This window comes from Cynocephalus volans, chromosome 10 (assembly GCF_027409185.1).
Source record: "Cynocephalus volans isolate mCynVol1 chromosome 10, mCynVol1.pri, whole genome shotgun sequence".
NCBI lineage: Eukaryota > Metazoa > Chordata > Mammalia > Dermoptera > Cynocephalidae > Cynocephalus > Cynocephalus volans.
Genome location: NC_084469.1, coordinates 60,551,454 through 60,579,406, shown reverse-complemented (window position 1 = coordinate 60,579,406; position 27,953 = coordinate 60,551,454). Strand labels below are relative to the sequence as shown.

General features: G+C 37.6%; 2 protein-coding genes across 3 annotated transcripts in view; one reads left to right on the top strand and one right to left on the bottom strand.

Annotated features, from left to right (window-relative positions):
• Window positions 1-134: 134 nt before the first annotated feature.
• On the bottom strand, window positions 135-26,840 carry ZNF283 (zinc finger protein 283). Of its 2 annotated transcripts, XM_063109086.1 has the most exons (6): window positions 26,604-26,840; window positions 25,877-25,940; window positions 24,044-24,144; window positions 22,462-22,549; window positions 20,637-20,763; window positions 135-1,877 (listed from the first exon to the last, which is right to left on the bottom strand). In XM_063109086.1, exons 3-6 carry the CDS (start codon window positions 24,073-24,075, stop codon window positions 205-207), a joined length of 1,920 nt encoding a protein of 639 aa, XP_062965156.1. In that variant the 5' UTR covers window positions 24,076-24,144; window positions 25,877-25,940; window positions 26,604-26,840; the 3' UTR covers window positions 135-204. The 2 variants fall into 2 exon arrangements, with proteins under 2 accessions (XP_062965156.1, XP_062965157.1); XM_063109087.1 differs by lacking the exons at window positions 22,462-22,549; window positions 24,044-24,144; window positions 25,877-25,940; window positions 26,604-26,840 and adding an exon at window positions 21,868-21,948.
• LYPD5 (LY6/PLAUR domain containing 5) overlaps window positions 26,521-27,953 on the top strand; it is a 21,875-nt gene continuing 20,442 nt past the window's right edge. The window contains exon 1 of the mRNA XM_063109092.1: window positions 26,521-26,775. The gene's annotated coding sequence lies outside the window, so the exon portion shown is untranslated. The remainder of the gene's footprint in view (window positions 26,776-27,953) is intronic.

Below are 27,953 nucleotides of genomic sequence, written 5' to 3'. Positions count from 1 at the left end.
GGTCTTTTCATATTCCTTATATTAAAAATATTTCTCAGTAGAATGAATTTGCTGATATCAAGGAAACTGTCTACATACAGGCTACATTCCTTACATTCATAGTTTCTCAAGAGTAAGATTTCTCATATTGAGTAATTTGTCCATACGTAAAAAAATGTTCTTTCATATATCTTCAATGATAAGTTTGCACCAGTATCAGTTTTCTCATTTGAGTAAACTGTCCATATAAAAGTGTCCCCATTCTTTATATTCATGGGATTTACCATCACTATGAGTTCTCTCACACTGAACAAGGTTTGAGCTATGAGTAAAGGTCTTCTCAAATTCCTTACGTTGATAAATTTTTGCACCAATATGCAATCTCTGATGAACACTAAGTTGATAGCCGCTACAAAAGGCTTTCCTACATTCTTTACATTCATAGGACTTCTCACCACTATGGACTCTCTCATGTTTAACAAGACTTGAACCCCAACTAAAGGCCTTCCCACAGTCCTTACATTTAAAAGGTTTCTCACCAGTATGAATTTTCTGATGTTGAGTAAGGTGATAGCCACGACTAAACGCCTTCCCACATTCTTTACATTCATAGGGTTTCTCACCTGTATGAATCCTCTCATGTTGAACAAGACTTGATCCACAATTAAAGGCCTTTCCACATTCCTTACACTCATAGGGTTTCTCGCCAGTATGAAATATCTGATGCCGAATAAGCTGATACCCACTACCAAAGACCTTCCCACATTCTTTACATTCATAAGATTTCTCACCAGTATGGACTCTCTCGTGTTTAACAAGGCTTGAACCCCAACTAAAGGCCTTCCCACAGTCCTTACATTCAAAAGGTTTCTCACCAGTATGAATTTTCTGATGCTGAGTAAGGTGATAACCACGACTAAAGGCCTTTCCACATTCTTTACATTCATAAGGTTTCTCACCTGTATGAATTCTTTCATGTTGAATAAGACTTGACCCACAATTAAAGGCCTTTCCACATTCCTTACATTCATAAGGTTTCTCACCAGTATGAAATATCTGATGTCGAGTAAGTTGGTAACCCCAACAAAAAGACTTTCCACATATTCTACATTCATAAGGTTTCTTACCAGTATGAATTTTCTGATGCTGAGTAAGTTGATAGCCACGACTAAAGGCTTTTCCACATTCTTTACATTCATAGGGTTTCTCACCTGTATGAATTATTTCATGTTTAGCAAGGCTTGAGCCCCAAAAAAAGGCCTTCCCACAATCCTTACATTCATAAGATTTCACACCAATATGAATTCTCTGATGTTGAGTAAGGTGATAGCCACGACTAAAGGCTTTTCCACATTCTTTACATTCATAGGGTTTCTCACCAGTATGAATTCTCTCATGTTTAACAAGGCTTGATCCCCAACTAAAGGTTTTTCCACATTCCTTGCATTCATAGGGTTTCTCACCACTATGAAATCTCTGATGCACTGTAAGTTGATAGGCACTAAAAAAGTTCTTCCCACATTCTTTACATTCAAAGTGTTTTTCAGCTGTATGAGTTCTCTCATGTTGAACAAGTTTTGAGCCATGACTACAAGCCTTTCCACATTCCTTACAAACATAGGGTTTCTGTCTATTATGAATTCTTTTATGTGGAGTGTGAGATTTACTTCCTCTGTAAGTAGGCATCTTCGCATAGCTGATTGTCATTTGACTGAAGTATCCCTCTTGATGTCCCTGTAGTCCTTCAAATTTGCTTTTGCACTTCCAATTATTTCTGGAAATGGATGCCTGAAGGCTTAGGGCTTTACTTTTTTCCTTTATCTCCCATTGAGAAAAATTTATTTGAAAAATGTCCTTTTCTGAAAATATATTTCTGGTGTCATATGTTGACTCCAAATCTGAAATAAAACAATAAAACCACACATTTTATTTTCTTTACTAGAAAACAAACAAACAAAAACACTGTACAGTAGTACAAATAAAAGAAAAATTGAAAATAATACCTACTGGAAATGTGTTAGATTAGGAGACTTACTGGACTCACTCCTGAGCATCAAAGCTCTCCCTGTTAAACAGCAGACTTGGCTTTGATGTTTTCAGCTCCTGTGCTCTTAAAGTTCTGATTTGATAGTTTTCTGGAGGTTTCTACCAATATCACTTTTAAAAAGTCCCTCACTTTCCCATGCTGATTGCCTCCTAAACCAAAATGTGAGATTCCATCAATCAAGCCTTTATGTGCCCAAGTGTGGTCATCCAATGTCCCCTGCCAGGTGTGTCTCTCAATGGCAATCAAGTTCTTATTATAATGAGCTTCTGTTGTTTTTGTTTTGTCTACCCTAGTCTTTCTAAGTATTCTGTAACATGTGGCTTATTTTCTTTACCTCTAGTCAAAAGTCTCCTAAAAGACTTGAATTTAACTCCAGAGTTCGTTGTCTGGACTTTCAACCTTGACATATTGTCTGTTTGGTTATTTGCATGTAATTTGTTGGGAGATAGGAAATGATCTCCACCTTCTAATTGGCTTATGTGCATACTAGATCACAGAAACTCATGTAGCTGAGTCATCAGGAAATCACTGTCATTTTTCTACATCTTACACTTGTCATAAGTCAATGACTGTGGGTTTGTGTGTCTTTATTCTTGTAATGGATTCTACAGGTAACTCATGGTTTGAGCCATGCCCTACTCCATAGCAAGATCACAAACTAGAAGTTACCAGACTGCTAGCCTGGCCCTGACTACATAGTCGGCAAAATGTTCTTCATCACTCTTTACATCACTATTAAGTATCTCCTCCAGGTATGGAAACAATCCCTTGTGTGTATACTTTGTTTTAAATAAAAGATCTGCAAGGATGAAACAATTAACAACTTGCTCTTTAGGGAATTCAGCCTCTTATATGTACGAGTGTCCTTCAGGAAGTTCGTGAAAAAATGCAACTAAAAGATAATATGAATCCTTCCATCAACTTTTTGATGATTTGAAGACCCCTTGCATATTCAGTATTATCCTGATGCCAACCCCAAAGAGTTCTAGAACAAAGAAGAGAAGCTTAGTGATTGAGATTTTTTAAAAATATGAGAGCTCTGTGTTGATGTGCTTATATAGAACAAATTTTAAAAACAGAATTCAACAATTTTCAATAAGAGAGAAAAATTAGACTTCCAATGCTTTAAATGTTGTGGCTCTTTAAGAAAATCTTTAAATACTTGCTAAACCTGTAGCTCTAAGGAAAAAGAATTAAGCCCTCAGTTAAAGTAACAATCCTGTTTACTATATTACAAGATAAGAAGCAAAGCACTGCTATTAGATTTTCAATTTTTAAAAAATAACTTTAAATGTTTAGGTGATATATAAATATAATGAGAATTCAAGTGATATAATCTATTAAATATAAATCCTGATATTATCCAGTATGACAATATGTCTTCTTCCTGATTTTATCACAATGTAAAAACTACATTAGCAAAATATTCTAGAATAGGCAAAATTTGGTTTTACTTTATCACAGAAAGTCAAATTATTCTGAAACGACTATTTTCTATATCTGTTATACTCATCAGATAAGCTAGAGTTTGGCACGCTTTTTCTGTAAAGGGCCATAGAGTCACAAACATCAACTCTGCCATTTTATCAAGAAAGCAGCCATGGACAGTATGTAAACATAAACAAATGGCTGTGGCTATGTTCAAATATAACTTTATTTACGAAAACAGGTGAATTGGTCTCCAGGGCCATAGTTTGCAAACCCCTGAGATAAAGCTAACATTGCTTTCAGAACTGCTTACAATTACAAAAATATACATTCAATTAAATTTAAATTTTACATTTATTTAAATTTATTAGCCAGGATTTTTATAAAAAGATCGATTCTGAAACTTCAGATAATGCTACAAATTATGTGAATCTACAGATTTACCTTATTTAATTTTTAAAATGTCTATCAATTTTAAAAATCAAGAGTAATTATATTGCTATTTAAGGATCACTTTAAATTATGAGATCTCTAATTCACACAGAGACAATGATCTTGAGAGCTGTTAATAAATAATTTTTGGTTATAAAAAGTTCCTAAGAAAATATTCATAAAACAGAGAGCACAAATATTTTGAGTTATCATTCAACTAAGTTTACTTATTTCTTGATTATTTTCAAACATATTTTCACTCAACTAAGCTCCAGCTAACATGGTAAAAAACAATATGATGCACACATCTTCTTATAACACATTAATACTGTTAATTATATTTAGAGATGAAAACTAAAGCTTTAAATGATATAGTCATTAAGTATGGTATGTTATAATACTGGTATGTTTAAATGCATATGGGAAATGCTATGTCATGTTATCATGTGAGAAAAAAGTAACATAAGTATGATATGATAGAAAAGACTGATAACTAAAAGAAAACAATGGCTTTGGAGTAAACAGTCCACTCTCTGAAAACCAGCAGGGCAGACATTAAATCTCAAATCTCTTTTGACCCAAAGTCCTACATCCACAGCACAGTCGGGGATTCAGGCCCTGAAAGCCTTGGGCAGTCCCACCCCCATGGCTCTGCTGGGAGCAACACACTGGGCTGCACTGGTGCCTGTAGCATTTCCAGGTGGGCACTGCAAGTTGCCAATGGCCCTACAGTTCTGGGGTCCTGGCAGTGGCCCCACTCCTATGGCTCTACTAGCCATTGCCCTGGTGGGAGCCCCAACCCCACATTTCTGCTCTAAATTGCTCTAGTAGATGCCCTCTGTGGTGGCTCTGCATGTATGGCAGGTCTCTGCCTGGGCCCCCAGGCCTTTCTATCCTCTGAAACCTGGGTGGAATCTGCCACACCTCCACTGCTCTTGCATTCTGCCAGCCTGCAGACTCAACACAACATAGATGCTGCCAAGGTTTCTGTGTTGCACTCTTCACAGGTGCAGCATGAACCACACTTGGGGCTACTGAGACAAATCAGCTCCAGCCAGAATGGCTGGGATGCAGAGAGTAGTGTCCCAAGGCTGTGCAGGGAAGCAGGCCTGGGTTTCAGGACATTCAGTCCTCCTAGGCCTCTGGACCTCTTATGGGAGGAGGGCCCTTGTTGACTTCTGAAATGCCTTCAGGGCCTTTCTCTCCTTGTCTTGGTTTTAGCATCTGGCTGCCTCATAGCCATGCTAATGTCTTTAACAACCAGTCCCCCCACTGCACTCTTAGATTCTCCTGAAAATGCTCTCTCATTCTCTACCACAGGGCCGGGCTGCTGCAAATTTTCTAAATCTTAATGCTCTGCTTCCCTTTTAATTATAAATTTCATCTTTAGGTAATTTCTCTCTTCTCTCATTTTGCTGTATGCAATTAAAAGCAGCCACACAACACCTTCAATATTTTGCTTAGAAATGTCTTCCACCAGATATCCCAGTTCATAACTCTTAAACCAAACTTCCACAGAATCCTAGGGCATGGACACAATGCAGCCAAGTTCTTTGCTATGGTGTAACAAAGGTGATCTATTGTCCAGTTCCCAATAAGTTCCTCATTTCTATCTAAGTCCTCATCAGCATGGCCTTTAATATCCACATTTCTATCAGCATTCTGGTCACAACAATTTAACCAATCTCTAAGAAGTTAAGTTCCAAACTTTCCTTTGTCTTTTTATTTTCTTCTGAGTCCTTTACCCAGTTTGAAAGTCACTCCCACATTTTCAGGTATCTGTATAGCAACACCCCACTCCTTGGTACCAATTTTCTGTATAAGTCTGTTTTTGTGTTGCTATAACAGAATACCTGAAACTGGGTAATTTATACAGAAAAGATGTTTATTTTGCTCATGATTCTGAGACAACAACATGATGTGGGCCTCAGGCCGCTTCTACTCATGGTGGAAAATGGTAAGGCAGCTGGCATGTGTAAGAACACATAGTGAGAGGAAGCAAGAGAGAGAGGGAGGGGAGGTGCCAGGCTCCTTTTAACAACCAGATCTCATGGGAACTAACAGAATGAGAATCACTCACTACCCAGCTGGGAAGGCATTAATCTATTCATGAGGGATCTGCCCTCATGACCCAAACACTGCCACACTGGGGATCAGATTTCAAAATGAGCCTTGGGGGGACAAACATATCCAAACTACATCACTACATGAGGAAATTAAAGTAATATTCTTTATGTTCAGTACACAGAGAAAATAAAAGCTTAATTTTGCTACACCTCTATGTGTACTTTAAATTTTGAGTCTAATTTTCATGCTTTTAGTTACTTTTTGCCATACATAAAACTATTTTTATTCTCTTTTTATTTTATTTTTTATTGCAATAAGAACTAAAATTCTTTATTATTATTATTATTATTATTATTATTATTATTATTACTTTCTCATTGTTTATTTTAAATATTTTGTTAGCATTCTGATTAATTAGGTAGTCAAGACATCTACTGTTCTTGCCAAAAAGCCCCTCTGACAACTCTTTTTGGTAATGCCTTTTCCAAACTCGAAATAATAAAAAAGTTTGTAACAGATTACATCTTTTACATAAAATCTACCTTTCAGGTTTCCTACAGGACCACTGGGCAAACACAAATATTTTTCTCATTTGCCTTACAAAAGAAACAAAACTAGAAATAACTATGTTTGTTTGGCATGACCCATAATTTAATTAGCTCAAAGCTATTGTGACAGTGTTTTTGTTGATACAACCCAAGGTATATAAAAAACAAAAACAAAACAAAAAGCTGACATTAAAAAGATAGGTGTGGCCTTCCTAGGCTAATTCTAAATAAGTAACTTGTTATTAAAAGATATCTCAGTAATATGTATGTCAGGTTGAGAAGATATATACTCATATTCACATACAAAGAGGTTATAACTGTCTAGAAATTAATTTTAAGAAAGATTTTGTGTCTAGGCTTAAATACTCTTGTCAATTTGGGACAATCAAAATACTCCTTCATTGCCTGAAACCTGTTTTGTTTTGTTTTTTTTGTTTTTTTGTTTTTTTTTTTTTTTTAAAAAAGATGACTGGTAAGGGGATCTCAACCCTTGGCTTGGTGTTGTCAGCACCACGCTCAGCCAGTGAGCAAACCGGCCATCCCTATATAGGATCCGAACCCGTGGCCTTGGTGTTATCAGCACCGCACTCTACCGAGTGAGCCACGGGCCGGCCCCTGAAACCTGTTTTGACTTCAAGGTAGCCATTTAATTAATCATTATAAATTAACTAGTTCTCCATTCTGATATTGTTGGTTAATATATTAAATTAACCAGAGCCATTGATTCCTGACACCTACAACCAGGTTCTCCAACCGCAGAATTACTGGCATCTGGGGCCAGATAATTAGTTGTGAGGGGCTTTCAAGTGAATTGCCTACTACTGATTGTGTAACATTTTGGTCAAGCTATTAAATGGTGGATAAATACTATGGATGTGAATGTGGAAATAATAATCACGTATAATTGGCCATGGGCCTAAATTGTACTAACTGTTGCAATTTTATTTAATAATGTCTTCTTGCTTTGTATAAATTAATACTTGGTGTAAAGATTGTGTATATATCCAAAAGGAAGCCACAATATTTAAAATTACCAACTTGACAGTCCAACTGAGTACTGAGGTGGCCAATTATAAACTAAAAGGAGTAGTTTTTTACAACTTAGTATCACTAATGAATTTGAACTGCTATGCAAGAGCTTGCATTATAATTACTTGCTATTCAAATTTTAGTTTTGCCTAAGGCTTTCACAGTGTTGGTAAATAAATCAGGGTTTATCTTCTTTCTAAATATTAAAAAAAAAAAAATTCAAGGACCCCAAAGAGCTTTAGTTTATGTAGGTTATATATTTTGAATTTATCATATTACAAAAGATCAATGAATCAAAAAGTTGGTTTTTTTTGAAAATTTAAATAAAATTGACAAACCATAAGCAAGGTTAACTAAAAAAAGAAGAGAAGACCCAAATAACAAAAATTAGAAATGAAAAAGGTGATATTACAACTGATTCCTCAGAAATACAAGAAATCATTAGAGACTACTATAAACAACTATATGCCAACAAACTTGAAAATCTGGAGGAAATGGATAAATTTCTGGACACATAAACCACCAAAACTGAGCAAAGAAGATGTAGAAAATCTGAACAGACCAATAACAATAAAAGAAATTGAGCTGTTATCAGAAGGCTCCCAACAAAGAAAAGCCCAGAACAAGACAGGTTTACTCCAGAGTTCTAGCAAACCTTCAAAGAGGAATTGATACCAATTCTCTACAAACTACTCCAAAAGATTGAAACAGAGGCCATTCTCCCAAACTCATTCTATGAAGCAAACATCACCCTGATATCAAAACCAAAGATACAACAAAAAAAGAAAACTACAGGCCAACATCCTTGATGAATATAGATGCAAAAATCCTCAATAAAATACTAGCTAACAGAATACAACAACACATACACAAAATTATACAACATGATCAAGTTGGATTCATCCCAGGGATGCAAGGTTGGTTCAACATATGCAAATCAATAAATATGACACACCACATCAATAAAATCAAAGACAAAGACCATATGATTATCTCTATAGACTCTGAAAAAGCATTTGATAAAATTCAACATTCGTTCATGATAAAGAGTCTCCACAAGTTAGTAATATTTCGGGGTCGGCCCATGGCTCACTTGGGAGAGTGTGGTGCTGATAGCACCAGGGCCATGGGTTCGGATCCCATATAGGGATGGCTAGTTAGCTCACTGGGTGAGCGTGGTGCTGACAACACCAAGTCAAGGGTTAAGATCCCCTTACTGGTCATCTTTAAAAAAAAAAAAAAAAAGAAAGAAAGTATTTTGACATATTTAAAGCCATATATGATAAGCCCACTACCAATATCATCCGGAATGATATCCTCAAGAAAAAGAACTACACAAGGATGCCTACAATCACCACTCCTATTCAACATAGTGTTGGAAGTACTAGCCATTGCAATCAGAGAAGAGAAGGAAATAAAGGGCATCCAGATTGGAAAAGATGAAATCAAACTGTGTCTCTTTGCAGATGACATGATCCTATATATTGAACAGCCTAAAGCCTCTACCAAAAAAAAACTCTTAGAGTTGATAAATGATTTCAGCAGAGTAGCAAGATACAAAATCAACACACAAAAATCAGTAGCATTTCTATACTCCAACAGTGAACACAGAAAAAGAAATCAAGAAAGCTAGCTCATTTACAATAGCCACCAAAAAAAAACCAACTTAGGAACAGAGTTAACCAAGGATGTGAAAAAACTCTGCAATGAGAACTACAAACCACTGTTGAGAGAAATTAAAGAGGACACAAGAGATGGAAAGATATACCACGCTCTTAGATTGGAAGAATTAACATTGTGAAAATGTCCATACTACCGAAAGTGATCTACAAATTCAATGCAATCCCCATCAAAATTCCAATAATATTTTTCTCAGAAATGGAAAAAACTACCCTAACATTTATATGGAATAACAAAAGACCATGAATAGCCAAAGCAATTCTGAGCAAAAAAAATAAAGCTGGAGGCATAACACTACCTGACTTTAAACTATACTACAAAGCTATAATAACCAAAACAGCATGGTACTGGCATAAAAACAGACACACTGATCAATGGAATAGAATAGAGAATCCAGAAATCAACCCATACACCTACAGCCATCTGATCTGTGACAAAGGTACCAAGTCTACACACTGGGGAAGAGACTGCCTCTTCAGCAAATGGTGCTGGTAAAACTGGATATCCATATGCAGGAGAATGAAACTAGACCCATACCTCTCACCATATACAAAAATCAACTCAAAATGGATTAAAGAATTAAATATACACCCTGGAACAATAAAACTCCTTAAAGAAAACACAGGGGAAACATTGCAGGAAGTAGGATTGGGTACAGACCTCAAGGATATGACCCCAAAAGCACAGACAACCAAAGGAAAAATAAACAAATGGGATTATATCAAACTAAAAAGCTTCTGCACAGCAAAAGAAACAATTAACAGAGTTAAAAGACAACCAACAGAGTGGGAGAAAATATTTGCAAAATATACATGTATCAAAGGATTAATATCCAGAATATACAAGGAACTCAAACAACTTTACAGCAAGAAAACAAGTAACCCAATTAAAAAATGGGCAAAGGAGCTGAACAGGCATTTCTCAAAGGAAGATATACGAATGGCCAACAGACACATGAAAAAATGCTCAACATCACTCAGCATTCGGGAAATGCAAATCAAAACCACACTGAGATACCATCTCACTCCAGTTAGGATGGCTTATATCCAAAAGACTGAGAATGATAAATGCTAGTGAGGTTGCAAAGAAAAAGGAACCCTCCTACACTGTTGATGGGACTGCAAAATGGTGCAGCCTTTATGGAAAATGGTTTGGAGATTCCTCAAACAATTACAGATAGAACTGCCATATGACCCAGCTATTCCACTGCTGGGAATATACCCAGAGGAATGGAAATCCTCATGTCAAAGGGATACCTGTACTCCAATGTTATTGTAAATAGTGCTATTTACAATAGCCAAGAGTAGGGACCAGCTTCAGACTATGGTCTACTAAATGTCCATCATCAGACTAGTGGATACAGAAAATGTGGTATATCTACACAATGGAATCCTACTCTGCTTTAAAAAAGAATGAAATACTACATTCACAGCAACATGAATAGACTTAGAAAAAATTATATTAAGTGAAATAAGTCAGGCACAGAAAGAGAAATACCACATTCTCACTTATTTGTGGGAGCTAAAAATAAATAAATAAATACACAAACGGGAGGGGTGGGGAAGAAGACACAACAATCACGATTCCTTGAACTTGTTAAGACAAGTGAACAGATATGATGTTGTTGGGTGGGAGGGGGAAGAGAGAAGGGGAAGGGAGGAATCAGTAAAGGGACATAAAAATCAACTACATTGTATATTGATAAAATATAATTTTTAAAAATTTAAATGAAATTTTAATAATTTTCATTCATTTAAAAATAATAATAAATCATTAGATGTTAACATAAATAACATTTTATGAAAACATTTTCCAAAACAAAAAAATTAGGGCTGACCCCGTGGCGCACTCGGTAGTGCTGCGCTGGGAGCGCGGCGACGCTCCCGCCGCGGGTTCGTATCCTATATAGGAATGACCAGTGCACTCACTGGCTGAGTGCCGGTCTCGAAAAAACGACAAAAAAAAAAAAAAATTAATGAGATGTATTGTTTTATATTTCTGCAAACCTTTTTAATGTCTGGCTGAACAGAATATACCTGAATTCTCATAGGTGCTTTTGCATCCAATCTGTGGCAATGTGTTATTTTGGTTGTAGCTCTTATATGAAGAAAATCCAGCCTCTAACAGAGATGTGATTGGAAAAATCGCAGAATATTCTACTCATCCACTCAGAGAACTGTGGATATTATTCTTTGATTCTACACTAAAACTTAAGAAGTGGTAGTGTCTTAAATGTTAGTTGTAATGTAGAATATGAAATCATAGCCATGAACTTTAATTTATGTTAAATTAAAGTCACATGCACTTTGAATGGTCTTTTACCAATACATAATTTTGCTGCATCACGGACTGGTCGTTTGGAAAATATAGATTCAATGAGTTATGAAGATCTTCAAAATGCTGATATATCTTATTATAAAACATTTTAAAAATAACATTTGTTAATATACCATCTATCTCATCTGAAAAATCACTATGTATTAGGAAGCTGTAAAGCTCAAAACGACGAATAAAAGTTTTACAAAATTTTAATTGTTATATTAAAAATTGAATTCTGTCATTGGCAACACTGTTAGTTGTTCTTGAAGTGACAGGCTCTCTTGCAAGAAAATGTCTTTCTGTTACCCAAATCTGAATAACCATAGTTTGTTTGTCAGTCAGTCTTTAAAGAAAAAAAAATGGTGTTACATAAATAAAGCAACTAGTTTAACTCACAATTTAAACAACTGTACAAGTGGTTGTCTTCAAAGCAACCACCACACTTTGGTATAGAATAGAAGAGCTTAATTTTCCATTTTGTCACATAGAATATTTTAAAAATGTATACTCAAGGGTCAACATTTAACAAAATGAATACTTTTTACTACTTCTTCAAGATGTTTTTAAGTGAAACTGGGATTTTTCTTAATGTATTTTTCTTGTGTGTGTCAGTAAAGAATACAATAATTACGAGTAGTATTTGGTGCCTCTGCCTTTATTCATGCTAAAGCACAGAGATTTACTCACCATTGCTTCTGCACCATCAAGGCAAATGGCACCATAGTGAAAAAGGCAAATAACATCTTAGTATTATTACGAGAATAGTTTTGAACTATGGAATCACTGAAAGGTTCCTGGTGATTCCTAGGAGTCTTCAGACCACACTTTGAAAATCATTGCCCTCCCTAGAATACCGGACTAAAGGCAAAACCAAAATACACTTGCCTTCAAAAATCAATCCTTCAAAAGAACATTGTGATCTGCTAGTAATTTAACTGCCTGCCAATGTGGAGATCACTAACATTAATAAAGCAAACGTATTTTGCAGGGCCTAGCCTCCAAAGCCCTATAGTTTCAGGTTTAGCCTAACTTTTTAAAATTACATACAAAAATGTTAAGCTTGCAAAAGACAGAAAAATTTCCCCAGGCTAAAGTCTCTGTTGTAGATAAAGAATTGTAACAGCAAAATTGCTGGCTCAAGGACAGATGTCCTTGGTGCAGGTTAACCTACCAATTGATATGTTAAGAAAGTTACTTGACTGTTATGTAAATATACTGAGGAAATTGCTGTAGGAAAAGAAAAGTGTTTGCTAAGAACAAGCTTTTGTTGGTGGATTGACTTAACTTTTTACAAATTAATGAGTGTTGCCATGGCAATTATCTTACTGTTCTTTTTGTAACCATCTATGTTCCTTTTCTGTAACCTCCTGCTCTGGGAAATAAATACTGGGAGAAGCCCCCAGTCTGGTGTTATTTTTCCAAGGAGGAATGCCTCTCTCTGAGGGTTCCCGGAAAATTAACCCCTTTGGGGCTTCTCACTGCTCAGAAGAAATGCGCTTTGAGTAATCCTTAGCATCTCCATCACCCAGGGGAAGAGAGGTGACATGCCAGAACAATTCCCAATAATTGTTAGAAAGATAAAATTCTCAAGTCACTACAACATAGCATCTACAATGTCTAGTATACAATAAAAACTTACAAGACTGGTAAAGAAGAAGGAAAATTTGACACATAATTAAGAGAAAATATAATCAATAAAAGCAGACACACAAAACCAAATGTAAATTCTAGGACTAAAATATGTAGTATCTGGGGCTGGCTGGTTAGCTCACTCGGTAGAACACCATGCTGCTAACACACACCAAGGTCAAGGGTTAGGATCCCCATACCACCCAGCCACCAAAAATAAACAAACAAACAAAAATGTAGCATCTGGAATGACACCTTCAATGGATGGGTTAACAACTGCACACTACCAAAGAAAAAAATCAGTGACTTGAAGGCAGGTTAATAGATATAACCAAACTAAAGCACAAAAGAAAAAAAAGATTGGGGAAAAAAGATGAATAGCACCTCAGTGATCTGTGGCACAATATCAAGGGATCTAAAATATGAGGGTACTTCAAAAAAATTGCGGAAAAATAAAATTAGACAACATGAATCTTTCCATGAACTTTCTGAAGTACAATCACATATGTAACTGGAGTCTTAGAAGGAGGAGATAAAGAAGCAGAAAAGACTGTGTGATATTATGATATCTACATATTGGTTTTCATCCTCGGTTCCTGGCTCATACTATTCTCTGACCTTCTGCCCAGCGTTCACCTGCTCCTTTTTTCTCCCTGAAGCAGGAAATTCTCTGACCTACCTTAGGTGATTGTAGTTCATAAGACCCCATTTCAGGAAGGGCCCTGCCCCATACACGAGAGGAGGGAATGCTGCACAGAGAGGCCAAGAAGAACCGGAACAAACAGGGTTTTCCCACCCAGCTTGTTAGTGTTACATCACGCCCTTTTTGTCCAATCACACTTCTACATGGTCATCTATGCTTGATCAAGCATATGTAATGAAGCTCCCATAAAAAGAGCACAGCATTAGGGAGCTTCCAAATAGCTGAACAGGTAGAGGTTCCTGGAGGGTGGTGCACCCAAGGAGGGCATGAAAGCTCCATGCCCCTTCTCCCATACCTTGCCCTATGTATCTCCTCATGTGTATCCTTTGTAATACCCTTTATAATAAACTAGTAAATGTAAGTATGTGTTTCCCTGAGTTCTGCGAGCCTCTCAAGCAAACTAATCAACCCCAAGGAGGGGTTTGTGGGAACCTGATTTATAGCTGGTTAGTCAGAAGTTCCAGAGGCCTGGACATGTGACTGGCATCTGAAGTGGGGGGCAGTCTTGGGGACTGAGCCCTCACAACCTGTGCAATCTGATGCTATCTCCAGGTAGATAGTGTCAGAATTGAATTAAATTAGAGGACAAACAACTGGTATCCACTGGAAAAATGTCTTGGTTGCTAGTGGGGAGAAATCTCCACAAATCTGGCCATAAAAGTCAGAAGTCAGTCTTCTGTGTTGCTGATTGTTGCTGAGTAAGAGTATAGAAAAAACACTTTGGTGTGTGTTTTTCCTAACAAATATTTGAAGATATGATGGCTGAAATTTCTCCAAATTTGGTGAAAAATCTCAACCTACTGATCAATGAAGGGAAGAGAAACTCAAGCATAATAAATATAAAGAAAACAATATCCACGAACTTCTTACAGTCACACTGTTACAGATCAAAAATAAAGAGAAAAAGTTAAAAACAGAGACTAAAGTATATATAAAATGAACAATAAGAATTATAATCTGTCTAATCATTATACACAAAAGAGTTCATAAGATAATGGAACATTTTTAAAGCCAACTAAGGGAAAAAATATTAATTTGGAAATTCATAACCAGTGGAAATATCCTTCAAAAATGAAGGTAACATTAGCACCAAGGTCAAGGGTTCACATCCCTGTGCTGGCCAGCCACCAAAAAAAAAAAAGAGAAGGTGACATAAAAATTAAAGATGAGAGAATCAGTTACTAGCAGCCCTGTAAGAAATGCTAAATGAAGCTCTTCAGGCTACATTATACATCAAAGTGGTATGATATTAATTTTAAGTAGACTGTGATAAATTAAAGATGCATATTGTAATCCCCAAAATAAACACTGACAATATAGCAAACCACAGCCAAAACATAATAGAAGAGATAAAATGGAATACTGAAAAATAGTTGATTAATCCAAGAAGGTAGAAACAAAAGAACAAAGAACTAGTGAAACAAATTTAAAAAATGAATAACAAAAGGATAGACTGAAACCCAACCATACCAGTTACATCAAATGAATATGTAGGATGATGTCATGCAAAATGTTGTAATAGGAAGTTCTAGGGGTTGGTCCCTCCAACCACTGAGCTAGAAAGAGAGACTGGCATCAACAAATTAAGAACTCTGGAACCTGATTGGATACTTATATAACAACTAGGGGAGTTTGGATAAAGAAAGAGGCTGCTGTTCTTAGGTAGGAGAATGGCTTGTGTAAACAGCCACCATCCTCCATTTCTCAGCACAGCCATCGCTGTGGGATGAGTGGCCTATGTGCCTGGAATGGTGTGTACTAACAAACCACCATACCCAACTCCTCAGACCTACCACAGCTGTGTGGAGAGTGGCCAGTATTTGTGGAGGAGCTGGCTGGTGCCAGGGAAGGCAGTATAACCTTGCCTCCCAAAAATTCAGAATTATGCACTTTGGTGGGTCCTGTGTTGCCCTGAGGGACCAGTACAGATGCTTGCCTTGATTTCAGCCCCATCAGCCACAGCAGCTTTCTCCAGCAGCATCTATTGGAAAATTTAAAAGGCCAGTGCATCTTTTCCTTTCCTTCCCCTTAAATCTTTGTCAGGTACTAGCTGAATACAGAGATAATTGAATAGAAACTATAGTGACCAAACACAACAAGGAATACATAATTTGCAAAGTAGTTTCAAAAAGTGAGACATCTCCAGCCCTCAACAAGTAGAAATCAGCAATGTCTGATGAGTGGGGGAATCAGACTTCCAGAGGTACCACATTATAATACTCAGAATGTCCAATTCTCAACAAAAAATTACAAACTAAGGAAACAGGAAAGTATGTCCCATTCACAAGAAAAAAATCTTACAGTAACCATCCTTGAGAAAGTACAGACATTAAATCAACTGTCTCAAATATGCTCAATCAGCTAAAGGAAACTATGGATCAAGAACTAAGGGAAATCAAGAAAACAATGTATGAACAAAGTGAGAATATCAATAAAAAGAGAGAAATTATAAAAAGGAACCAAACAGAAATTCTGAAGCTGAAAAGTAAAATAACTGCAATGAAAAATTCAGTAGAGGATTCAGCAGAAGAAAGAATCAGCAAATTTCAAACAGGTTATTTAAAATTATTGCATCTGAACACTGAAAAGAAAAAGGAATGATGAAAAATGAACAGAGCGTGAGGGACCTATGGGATAGCATCATGCATGCCAGTATACACATAGTAGGAGTCCCAGAAAAAAAAAGACAAAAAGAAAGGGGCAGAAAAAATATTTGAAGAAATAATGTCTGAAACCTCCCAAAAACTTACAAAAGACATGAATACACACATCCAAAAGCTCAATGACCTCAAATAGGATAAACCCAAAGAGATCCACACCAACACATATTATAGTCAAATTATGGAAACCCAAAGATAAAAGGAGAATTCTGAAAGTAACGAGAGAAGCGACCTATCATGTACAAGGATTTTCAACAAGATTAACAGCTAACTTCTCAACAGATACCATGGAGGACACAAGGATGGTATATTTAAAGTCCTGAAAGAAAGATCCTGTCAACCAAGAATTCTATCCAGCAAAACTTTCCTTTAGGAATGAAGGTGAAATTAAAACATTTCTAGATAAATAAAAGCTGAGGGAGGTCATTAGCAGTAGACCTGCCCTATAAGAAATGATAGAGGGAATCCTTCCAGTTGAAGTGAAAAGACACTAGACAGTAACTCAAAGCCATAAGAATAAAGAATACTGGTAAAGGTAACTGCATAGGTAAATGCAAAAGTCAGTATTGTACTTTTGGTTTGTAACTCCCTTTTTTCCCCTACATGATTTAAAAAGCAAATAAATAAAACAGTAACTATAAATCTATGTTAAAGTAACCAAACACCTTGAAGAAAGGGCTGACTTTAGGGGTGGAGTACAGAGACAAGCTTAGCCTAGACACCTTAGTGTGTCTTAAAATAAGGAGGTGCTCAAAGAGTGATGAAGTAGTACGAAAAGGACACAGAAGCCATCATGCAAGGGTTCCCACTGACCAAATCTGGCACAAGCTCTAATAGTTTGAGCTTCAAAATAAATAATGGGAAGAATAGATTACAGCCCAGTGACTAGAAATCCAATATATGAATAAACAGAAACTTTGAAGAGGAACACATATTTAATAGCCTCAAAATACCTCCTCACAAAATACTTATTAAAGGAAAAGAGATTAACTTTACTTGGTGGAAGCCTGTAGACAGCACCATAATAAGTGCCCAAAGTGAGCAACACCAGTAATGACACATCATTCACACTACCTGACAGAACGCAAGGAGAACACAGCATCAACTCTTGAAATTCCTGCCAAAGATCCAAAATCTAAATCTAATCATGAGGAAAGAGCACGCAAACCTAAACGGAGAAACACCATACAAAATAACTGGCCTCTTACCTTCAAAAGCGTCATGAACATGCAAGTCAATGAAAAACATAGGAACTGTTTCAGATTGAAAGACACTAAACATACCAAAATACACAACAACAAAACTGTATATTATCTGGCCCTCATCTATCTCTCTGCTATGGTTTGAATGTTGTCCCCTCCAAAGCTCACGTTGAAACTTAATCCCCATTGTTAACAGTATTAGAGGGTAATCTGACTGTGGTATTTGAAAGTTAGGACTCTTAAGAGGTGACTGGATAATGAGGATCCTATGGACTAAACAATTCATGGATTAATGGATTATCATGAGTAGACCAGTGGCTTTACCAGGAGAGGAAGAAAGCATGTTGCTCAGCCCTCTCACCACATCTCACCTTAGGACTCTGCAAAGAGTCCCCCCGCAAGAAGGCCCTCGCAGATGCTGAGCCATGCCCTTGGACTTCCCAGTCTCCAAAACTGTAAGAAATAAATTCCATTTCTTTATAAATTACCCAGTTTCAGGTATTCTGTTATAAGAGACAGAAAACAGATTAAGACTCTCCCTGATCTAATTTCTCAGTGCACACTCCTTTACTAACTTTTCTCTGGCCTTCATATAGAGTTCTAATTATGTTCCTTTCCAGCTACAGGGCCTTTGCGTTTGCTGTTCACTGTGGTTGATCTACTCCTCCCCCAGATTTTACATAGCTTGATCCCAGGTTCCATGTCTTTGTTCAAGAAAGCTTTTCTTGACCATCTTACCTAAATTAGCCCTGTCAATCCCCATCATCTTCTATTCCCTCATATTGTTTACCTTTCCTGAAGAACACAATTCATTACATGATATTATTTATCTACTTATCACTCTATGTTTCTCACCTACTACGAGGCAAAATACATGAAAATGGGCAAGTTATCAATCTTGTTCATGTTTGTAGTGATAGCGCCCAGGTCAATGCCTAGGTAAGAGAAGGCACTCAAAACAATACTTGCAGAATTTATGGATGAATGAATATACTCACACATACACACAAACTGGAAAGTAGTTGAATCAAACATATAGGTAAAACCATTGTACTGGAAAAAAAAGAACACTCTCTTCACTGAAATGGGACAGGAAATATGAGAAGAGAGGCAAATGGATCAAGATGAAGTTCCTTCGGTAGTTCAACCTGAGATCTCTATTTCCTTTCAGGTCTCAGGCCTTCACTCCACAGGCCTTTGTACTTCAAAGGGAGCTTTCCCCACACCATCCCAGCTATCCCTCTTTCTCCTCCTCTATGACCAGTGAGGCTGTTCCCTGCAATGATGGTCACCCTGCTTTTGCCTTGTCTTCCTTCTTGTGGATTCCTTCTTGTCCTTTCCCTCACAACCATCTGGGGCTCTTCCCTTGCTCCAATAATATCACTACATCTGGCTTAGAAATAGAGTGTCTGCTTGCAAAAAAAGAAATGCCAGTGCCAAATGGTGTAGACATTTTTTTTAAATTATAAGCTTAAAACATTTAGTTAAATTTACAACAAAATAAAACTAAAAATAATATTGATCAAGACTTCAGAGAAGAGAAGAATGATGGGAATGAAGAACGTGAGTTGACCTAGGTAGGAAAATGATCTTGTTTAATACTCACTCAGGCTCCATTTCCTTAGAGCAAATAAAACACAGTGGTTGGGAACACTGACCCTGGAGCTAGACTTCTGATGTTCAATTCCACTGCCTCCCACTGGTTGTGTGACCTTAGGAAGTCATTTAAACTGTACGTGTCTCCATATTCTCATCAATAAAATGGGATAAATGTGGTACCTACCTCCTAGCCTTCTGCAGATGTTGTGAAGGTTAAATAAGTAAATGTATTGGCACTGCTTAGAACAGAGCCTGTTATACAGTATGCACAGTGCTAATTATTAAGATTACTGTCATTACTGTTGTTATTTTAGTAAAAGGAAAAAACTTTTTTCTGGATTTAACTTAATATCAAATGCAAAGTTCACAGATTGAAATGTTCAACCTCAAATCTTTTTTAAGTAAAGGAATGTGTTCACTTTAGTATTAAATTAATTCTGTTCATTTAACCCACCCTGATATCTAGTGTAGGGGCTCTTTTGAAAGTCAGAATATATCAGGACTCTTGTTTCTAGTTCTCCCTGCATGTGGATCAAAAAATAACAAAGAACAATGCTTGTCACTTTAATGTGCATAAGGACCATTGGGGGATCTTGTGGAAATGCAGACTTTGTTGAGCAGGTCTGGGTCAGGACCTGAATACTGCATTTCCAACAAACCCCAAAAGCAGTTGAGGTTAACTGTTTGTGTAATACTTCACAATAAAAAGTTAGAACAAAAAAATTTTTTTTAAATTAAAAAAATTAAAAATCCACAACATATGGACCAAATCATGGCTTCTAATCATTGAGGAAACAATCCATAATCTTCCCCAAAACAATCTATATTTCTCCCCAAAACAAAAATGTTATCATTTGAGCCCTACCTGTCTCCCTCACTAATTTCTTGGTACTCTCTCCTTCACTTACTCTGCTCTGGCTTTCTTATGGTTCCTCAAACAAAAGAATCACACTTTGAGTAGCAAGGACACACATCTATAGAAAGTGTGAAGTTAAACAGTATGAAACCTGGTTTCTCTGACAGTGGTTATGAAATAACCTATACTTCCTATACTGCCAACCCAGCCCCTGGGTCATTAAAAAACAGAAGCAATTGCAAGAAGGGCCTAAGGAAGGTTCAAAGCTCACTGAGGAATGAGGAAGATCAAGGTGCTTTAAGAACCCATTTTCTAACCCAACAAATATGAAAACCTTCTTTTGGTAATAGGGAGAAGAAATTCACCTGGTTTCTTCAAAGACAGCCCTATAATTTGCAGAGGAGAAAGCTGATGTTGCAAAGAGGAGGTTCTAAATTATTTCAAGCAGATGACCTTACCCAGTGACACCAAGTTACTATAGTTCTCCAACATCACATCCACGTATAAGTCTCTCTGAGCAGGGTCCAGGCACTCCCACTCCTCCTGAGAGAAGTCAATGGCCACATCCCTGAATGTCACGAACCCCTAAAACCAAAAGCCCATGTATTACTTGTGAAATTTAAGAAAATATTTCCAAGAGGACAAAAGAGGCTATGAAGCATACACTACAAAGAAGGGGAAAATAAAACAATCAAGTAGGCTGGAAGCCTGTGATACAGGTAGAAAAAAGTAAGAAAATCAGTGCAACTAAAGCAGAATGTCTACATGTTCTAGAAAAATCCTATTATAGCAGAAGAAACTTCCTGGATACTAAGAGATAACTGAGCTATTTAGACTTGTCTGGTAATATCTAAGATAATCCCAGTTTCTTCTCTATTAAATGAAAACCATGTGTCTGTGTACATATACACACACACATAACCTACTATGTGCGTGCCTCATAAACTGCTTATAAATGTGAATTGCTAACTATCCTTTCCATTTAAGAAATAAGAAAACATGAAAACATTTTTCCGAATACACTATAAAATCCTTACCTTAGAAAATGATTTCCATTAAATTAAGGATTATCATGAAATCTCAAGTAAATCATTCTGTTAGATCACATCATAAGCATTTTTTTTTATCTCAATGAATAAACAAAATATTTTTTATTACCTGCAATTCAGTTCATCCTCTGGATATATGAGATTAATTGCTCTATTATATTTGTACATTTAGATTGAATAAAATTTCTGAAGATTTTAATTCTGGAAATCTATTATCATCTAGTACTTAGGCATCTGGATTATCTTCTTACTTGTGACCACCAACCACCTCTCACTTAACACCTTCCCTGTTCCTGAGTCAGAGGACACTGACGTAGGATGTTGCACTTGACACAGATGTCACCCAAGACCTGCATGTCCTGGTCAATCACAAAATGGACTTGGACACCGGTGTTCATCTCTTACGGAATCCCTATAAAGAACCACTCACTGCCCTCCCTAATCCTAAGAGCCTCGCAAAGCATGCAATCCCACATAAACTGAGGTTGAGACCAAGCAATCCCAAATTCCATCTTATCCCTCTGGTCTGTGGAGAAGTTCCAAGTTTTCTCATGGGGTCCAGTGGGACCCTCATCACTAACTCATCACATTACAAACTTAACATGGGAATGAGAAATGCTGTTAAGGAAATGGCACAGACCTGGCCCAACAAAGAGGTGATAACAAAAGGCACTATGCAAAACAGTCTGCCACAAATACGCCGGGTTCAACACCAAAGCTCTTCCAGAGAATGCATCAACAGCTGAAACTGTTCTTTTGGGTGACCATCCAGCTGTCCAAGAGCAGAGTGTCCTGACTGGCTTCTTTGGTAGCTGCCCTCTAATCAGCATCTTACCCTGAAAAAGGAAAACTATTGTTTTCAAAATTCCTGAAACTACTGTTTTCAAAATTCCTTTCCCCTTTTGAATGACTCCTGTTCCTGCCTGTGATAGATGAAATCAATCCACGATTGGTTTCCTTGACACAAGTAAAAGTGTGCTAATTGTTAACTTATTTAAGTTATTCTTTGTCAGAAGTTTATTTCCCTCAAGAGACTCCATTCCTTCACTGCTCTAGCATTGCTCCTGATAGAAGACTGAGAACATAGGAGAATGAATGAATAAGTAAAACACTGACAGGAAAGGGGAAGGGTACACAAGGAGGACACTGGGCAGAAAGCTTTAGAATAATGAAGGAAAAGATTCATGTGACCTAAAAATCACAATATTTCAAGGACAGAAAAATACCAACTTACGTCAGTCATGATTCTAGAATTGCCAGAAGTAATTAATGCTCCATGGGATTCCTCTATTGGTAAAGCACAAAATCCAGAAAAGCCAGAACTGGGGAAGGAAAAAGAAGCTTTAGACCAGGTGTGCCTACATGATCTCATTCTGACTTAAGCAAATATAAGCTTTTATCTCCTCCATTGCTACTTCTGCTCCACACCCCACATGACATTTACAGATTCTAAACTCTCACCCCAAACCCTAAGGTTCTTCAGCAGGAAGGGTTCTGGCAGTGCATGGTTCTGGGGATGCTAATCTGGACCTGGGACTGGACTACTCAATCTTGCCCAGATCAGATCCTCTTCCTTCATTCCCATCTCTCAGGGCTGAGAAGGCGCCACACGGTCCAGGCTAGAACTTCCTTCATGGGCTCAGGACTGATGAAAATTGGTCAAGACATGGGAGCTGGACAGGATGTACAAAGAATTGCTTGGGAGCTCAAAAAGCTGACTTCTTAATGCATATCAGAACATCCATGATATGGAACACTATGAAGTTGATAAACGCTAACTTGGGGAAAATAATTAAGATATGCTATCAATAGAAAAAATAGGTTACAGGATGTACAGTATGATTACATTTGTAGAATATATGTATATATCAATACAGAAAGACTGACATTCAGATATTAACACATAAAAAATATTTGGAAAATTATACATGTACATATTAATAATTTTTATCTTTTTACTGTGATTGCAATGTTCTTTTTGTTTAGGTATTCTGCATAATTATCGTAACCATTGCCATGCATTATATTAACTGTATGATTTCTATATCTGCCCCTGTCCTACCGAGAAAAAATGGCTGAAATTCCCCAAGCAATGTCATAGGTATATTGAAGAGATCTTATCCTGCTTCCTCTCATGTCTTCTTGACAGATGGGTTTATTTTGCATCTGAACCTGTCTTGGACATAATACCCTTCAGATAACTACTGAATCACCTGATCCTATTAGTCTCACTTTGCAACTACCATTAGGAGAATAAAAACAAGAAAGTATAAAGCTTATGAAATAAATTCCATTTACCTCCACAAAGTTGGTCATTACCCAAAAGTAAAAGTAATGCCTATAATTCCCTTCCTATGGTTCCTAAGGCAGGTCACCTTGGTTGCCTATTACCTTTTGTTGCTGGCTGGTACACCTATTCCTATGCATATTTTGTCTTCTTTGTCTTCAAGGTAATAAGTATGTCTTTTAGTCATTGCATTACATCCCCCCCCCCCCGAGGATTATCACAGGGTCTTGCATTTGGGGGCAAAGTTTTACCCAAAATTCTACTTCTAGAAATATATCCTTAAGAAATAGCTAAAGAAGCACACAAGATGTATATACAAGGATATTCAACTAAAAGTAATGTCTACGTAAAAAAGTCTTTGTAAAAAATTTCTATATAAAAACCTTACATTAATTCCATAATCAGAAATATAGACATTTCCAAATGTAAAAAATTTAATGATGGGGAAGGGTATATTTCAGTCATTAAGAAAACTGAACAAGCAGGACCAACACTGAAAATCAGTGGCCATGAAACAAATGATACCTACCAGCTCTTGAACATCTTGTAGCTGCTGTTCATCAATACAACATGACACTTTCACTGTCAAGATTCTCCTGTGAGTCAACAAGAATTAGGTACCTTCAAAGTCTGAGGAAGAAAATACATATGCATGAACAGAACAGTATTTGGTGCAGAAGAGATGCTCAGTAAGTGTGGCTGCACCTCTCTAATTCTTCACTGAATGACCAATTAAAATAACATTCGGGATACAATCCTTGAAAAATGTCTTTCAAAACCCTGTCATATTAGATGGGAATCATATAAGAGTGTACCTCAAAAAGTTCATGGAAAAATAAAATTAAAGGATAATGCAAATCTTTCCATGAACTTTTTGAAGGAAACTCGTATACCATAATATTGAGTATTTTTAGTCATAACTATGATTGCTTAATATTATATCTTCTACATTTTTCCTTCTTTTGATTCCTTATAAACATAATTTTTGTTAGGTGCATATTATTCCATCACAGGATATACTGCAACTTACTCAACTATTTCCATTTTACTGGACGCTTATTTTGTACAAGCTGCTTCCCAGCTATTTTGTTAGTCTTTGTTCCAAACCAATGGAGTTAGATCTTTGTGTTCCAAACCAAGGGAGTTAGATCTCTTTGGGTCACATATACTTTTGATAATCTCATGAAATTATAGACATTTTGCCTACTTACATTTAAAGGAACAAAAATAATAAAAAAGAGAAACATACACACAAAATAATTTTTTTTAAAAACCACATTTACAAATATTTACAAAAATTGGTCTCAATTTCGAGGGACTTATGGTTACCTGGAAGCTCATTAATGGAATAAGAAAACTTTAGGTCAAGATTTCCAGTCCTAGACCACCTGAGCATCTGATTTTTTTTTTTTTTTTTCTGCTGACTCTTTTTGACTTGCAAGATCTCATCTCAATCAATTTCATATTTCTGTTGCTCCTCTTCTATAAAAAGTTGATAGGGAATGAGCCAGAAACACCACATAATAGCAACTCTTAATATTTAGTAAGCCCATATCATGAGGCAAGCACAATTCTAAGGAGCTTTATACATATTAACTAATCTTACGTCACTCTCCCATTAGGTAGATATTACCTTGCCCTGATTTTATAGATGTGGCACAGAGAGCTCAAGTCAATTGCCTGGAAGCTCACATAGCTAATAACAGGCAGAGCCAGGATTTGAATCCAGATATTCCAGATGCAAAGCACTACTCTTAATCACAACACAGTACTGCCTCTCACAGGTCACACAAAACTGGACCCGAAACAACTCATCCTTGGCAATGTTACAGATTTCTACCTAAAGATTACCTGAAACTCCCTGCCCTTCTCTGTGCAAACCACAAACCGTATGCTCACAGTTCAATCACGTTTCCACTCCTAAAAGCCTCACAAAGCAGATGACATTGTCATTTATTGGTTGAAACCTTGCTTTGCTTTAAAAGCCCTCCTACCTTGCCTTGCTTTAAAATCATGACTATGGAAAAGATAAAAAATAAATCGCACCACGTAAATACTAATCTCCTCAAGTAATCACAGTCTAGAACAAAACTCTACCTCTAATCTTTAGTAGGTGTATTTCTATATCATCAGAATGCACTGGAGGATTTGAACAATTTGCCATATGAAAAGATGTCTCATAAGTGAGAAGGACAATAGGAGGTCACCGGGAAGAAGGATGCATCAGCATGGTGGGTATTCACCAGAACAAAGACCCAGGATAGACATTACTAGTCAAGATATTTCAGGCCAAGAAAAGCAAATGTTCTCATGACCTAGAAGCAAAAGTAATTGTATGAATAAAAAAGAAACATAGACTCACCTGAACCTTGATTTCTAAATACCCCAAAATTCTTTCCTCTTCCTCAAGGTCCTTCTTAGGGAATCTGGCAGTACGGGAGGAAAAGGGGGACTCATAAGATACCAGTATTTCTCGGAGCACAAACAGATTTAATTTTAAAAGAAAAAACAGAAACAAAACACACTCTATGGCCTCTCACAAGCTACACAAAGCTAGACCTGAAACAACTCATGCTTGACAATGTTATACCTGCCTTCATCCACACATAACCAAATGGGATTAAAAGGGAGGCTGTTGACAGCGATCCTTGGAGACAGAGGTCTGGTTGCATGGCTCTGAAACATGTCGTTGGCCCCCAAAGAGCTCCTAGAGACACCCATTCTAGGAATCCTACTTCTAGAACCTACCCATCAGGTCTTCTTAGAAGCCTGTCATGGGGACACTTCCAGATCTAAAATTCTCATCCTTCCTGCTTGAAACTGTCGTTCTACGGTTTAATAGACTTCTTTTCTGCGGTCATTTAACTGTGGCAGGCCCAAAGACAGCCCAGAGGTAAACTAGAGCACACGCCCAAAGCAAACCACACCTCCAAACCCCGTCACACATTCCCAACCGCACTCACCCTCCCTGAGACACACTCCAGCCTTGTCACGCCGTCTATTACACACCATCCCCTCAGCTGCCCACGCAAACACAGTCTTGAGGCTCCAAACACGACACACCCTGTCCGCTATCCGGGCCTCCTCACCTCCAGCGACCACGATGTCACCCCCACCCTCACTGCAGGTTCGAATCGGGCTCCGATAAAGTCCGCTGAGCTCCCCAGCCTGATCCGGCGCTGATTACTTCTACGGACGCGACCAACTCACCACGCAGTGCCAAGCGCTTCGAGGACACTAGTACGGGACCCAGAGACCAAGGTTAGTTTGGATCCAGAGGCTTCTGGGAAGTAAAGCCGGGAAATCCTTGGAGGCTGGGAGCGGGGTCATAAAAAGTGCTCTCCGCAGGCAAACCCGCCCACCTCTAAAGACCTGTGTCTCGGAGACTTCTGGGAAATGTAGTCCTGAGCTCGCGAATCCCCGGAAGTTGGCGGGGCTGCAGGAATGCTCCCAGCATGCAAGTCGGCCCTGCCTTTCAAAGATGCATTTTCCGAACCGACCCGGAGGGAGGGAGTAGTTCCCGGCTTGGGCTGGGCTGGCGGTTCAGTCACCTTTGGTGTGGCAGAGAGCGAATTAAAAGGTCCTCAGCAAAGGCCAATTGAATGCGTTCTGGAGACCAAAGCGGGCGGAGATGGGGGTGTCTGAGGACTTAGACCTGAGTGAGCAGGTACACCCTGGGTAAAGTCCGTGGGAATGGCCTGAGTGGAAACCACCAGTTTACCTGGCTACGACCTCCTGGAGCAGTGTCTGGAAGTTGAACAGATGGGTGTGTCTCACCTTGAGTGAGTTGTGGGTCCGATTGGGTGTCTGAGACCCTGTGTGGACCTGTTTGTGTTCACAGGATAGTTTCTGAGTTTCTACCTGTGTGTCTATTTCCCTAGGTGTGAGGCAGTCCGTGTTACAGATTATATGCCACGGAGGAAGACAACAATAAGTGGTCATGAATGGATATTGTGGGATTGAAAGATGTGAGGGGTCTGTAAGATTGTTTCTGTTAATATCAGTAACCGAAGATGACTTACTGTTTGTGAGATGGTTTTTTTGATAGGCTTTTCTTTTGTGTGCATACCTTGGTGATTATGAAAGTGGATTACTATCCAGCTGGGATTGAAAAACAGTTCAGTGTTGTCTACCTCCGTGTGTGTGAATTTGATTATCTGACTAGCGACCACTATATGGGAAATCGTGACTATGTGTTGGGATTGAGTGACAATAAGTCACAGTCGCATTATCTATAGAGTAGTGTTATTACATCTTTTTGGAGCGTCAAATTTAAGATGCTTTTTATCTGCCAAATGATTTAGAAATTTTATAATTAATCCAAGATATTTTATGAAAAAGAATGCAAAACAGCATAACTTTTAGAAAGAAAGAAGAAAGCAAAATACATCCAATCATGGAGTGCCTGATGTAGGCTCCCACTCTTCTGTGATATTAAG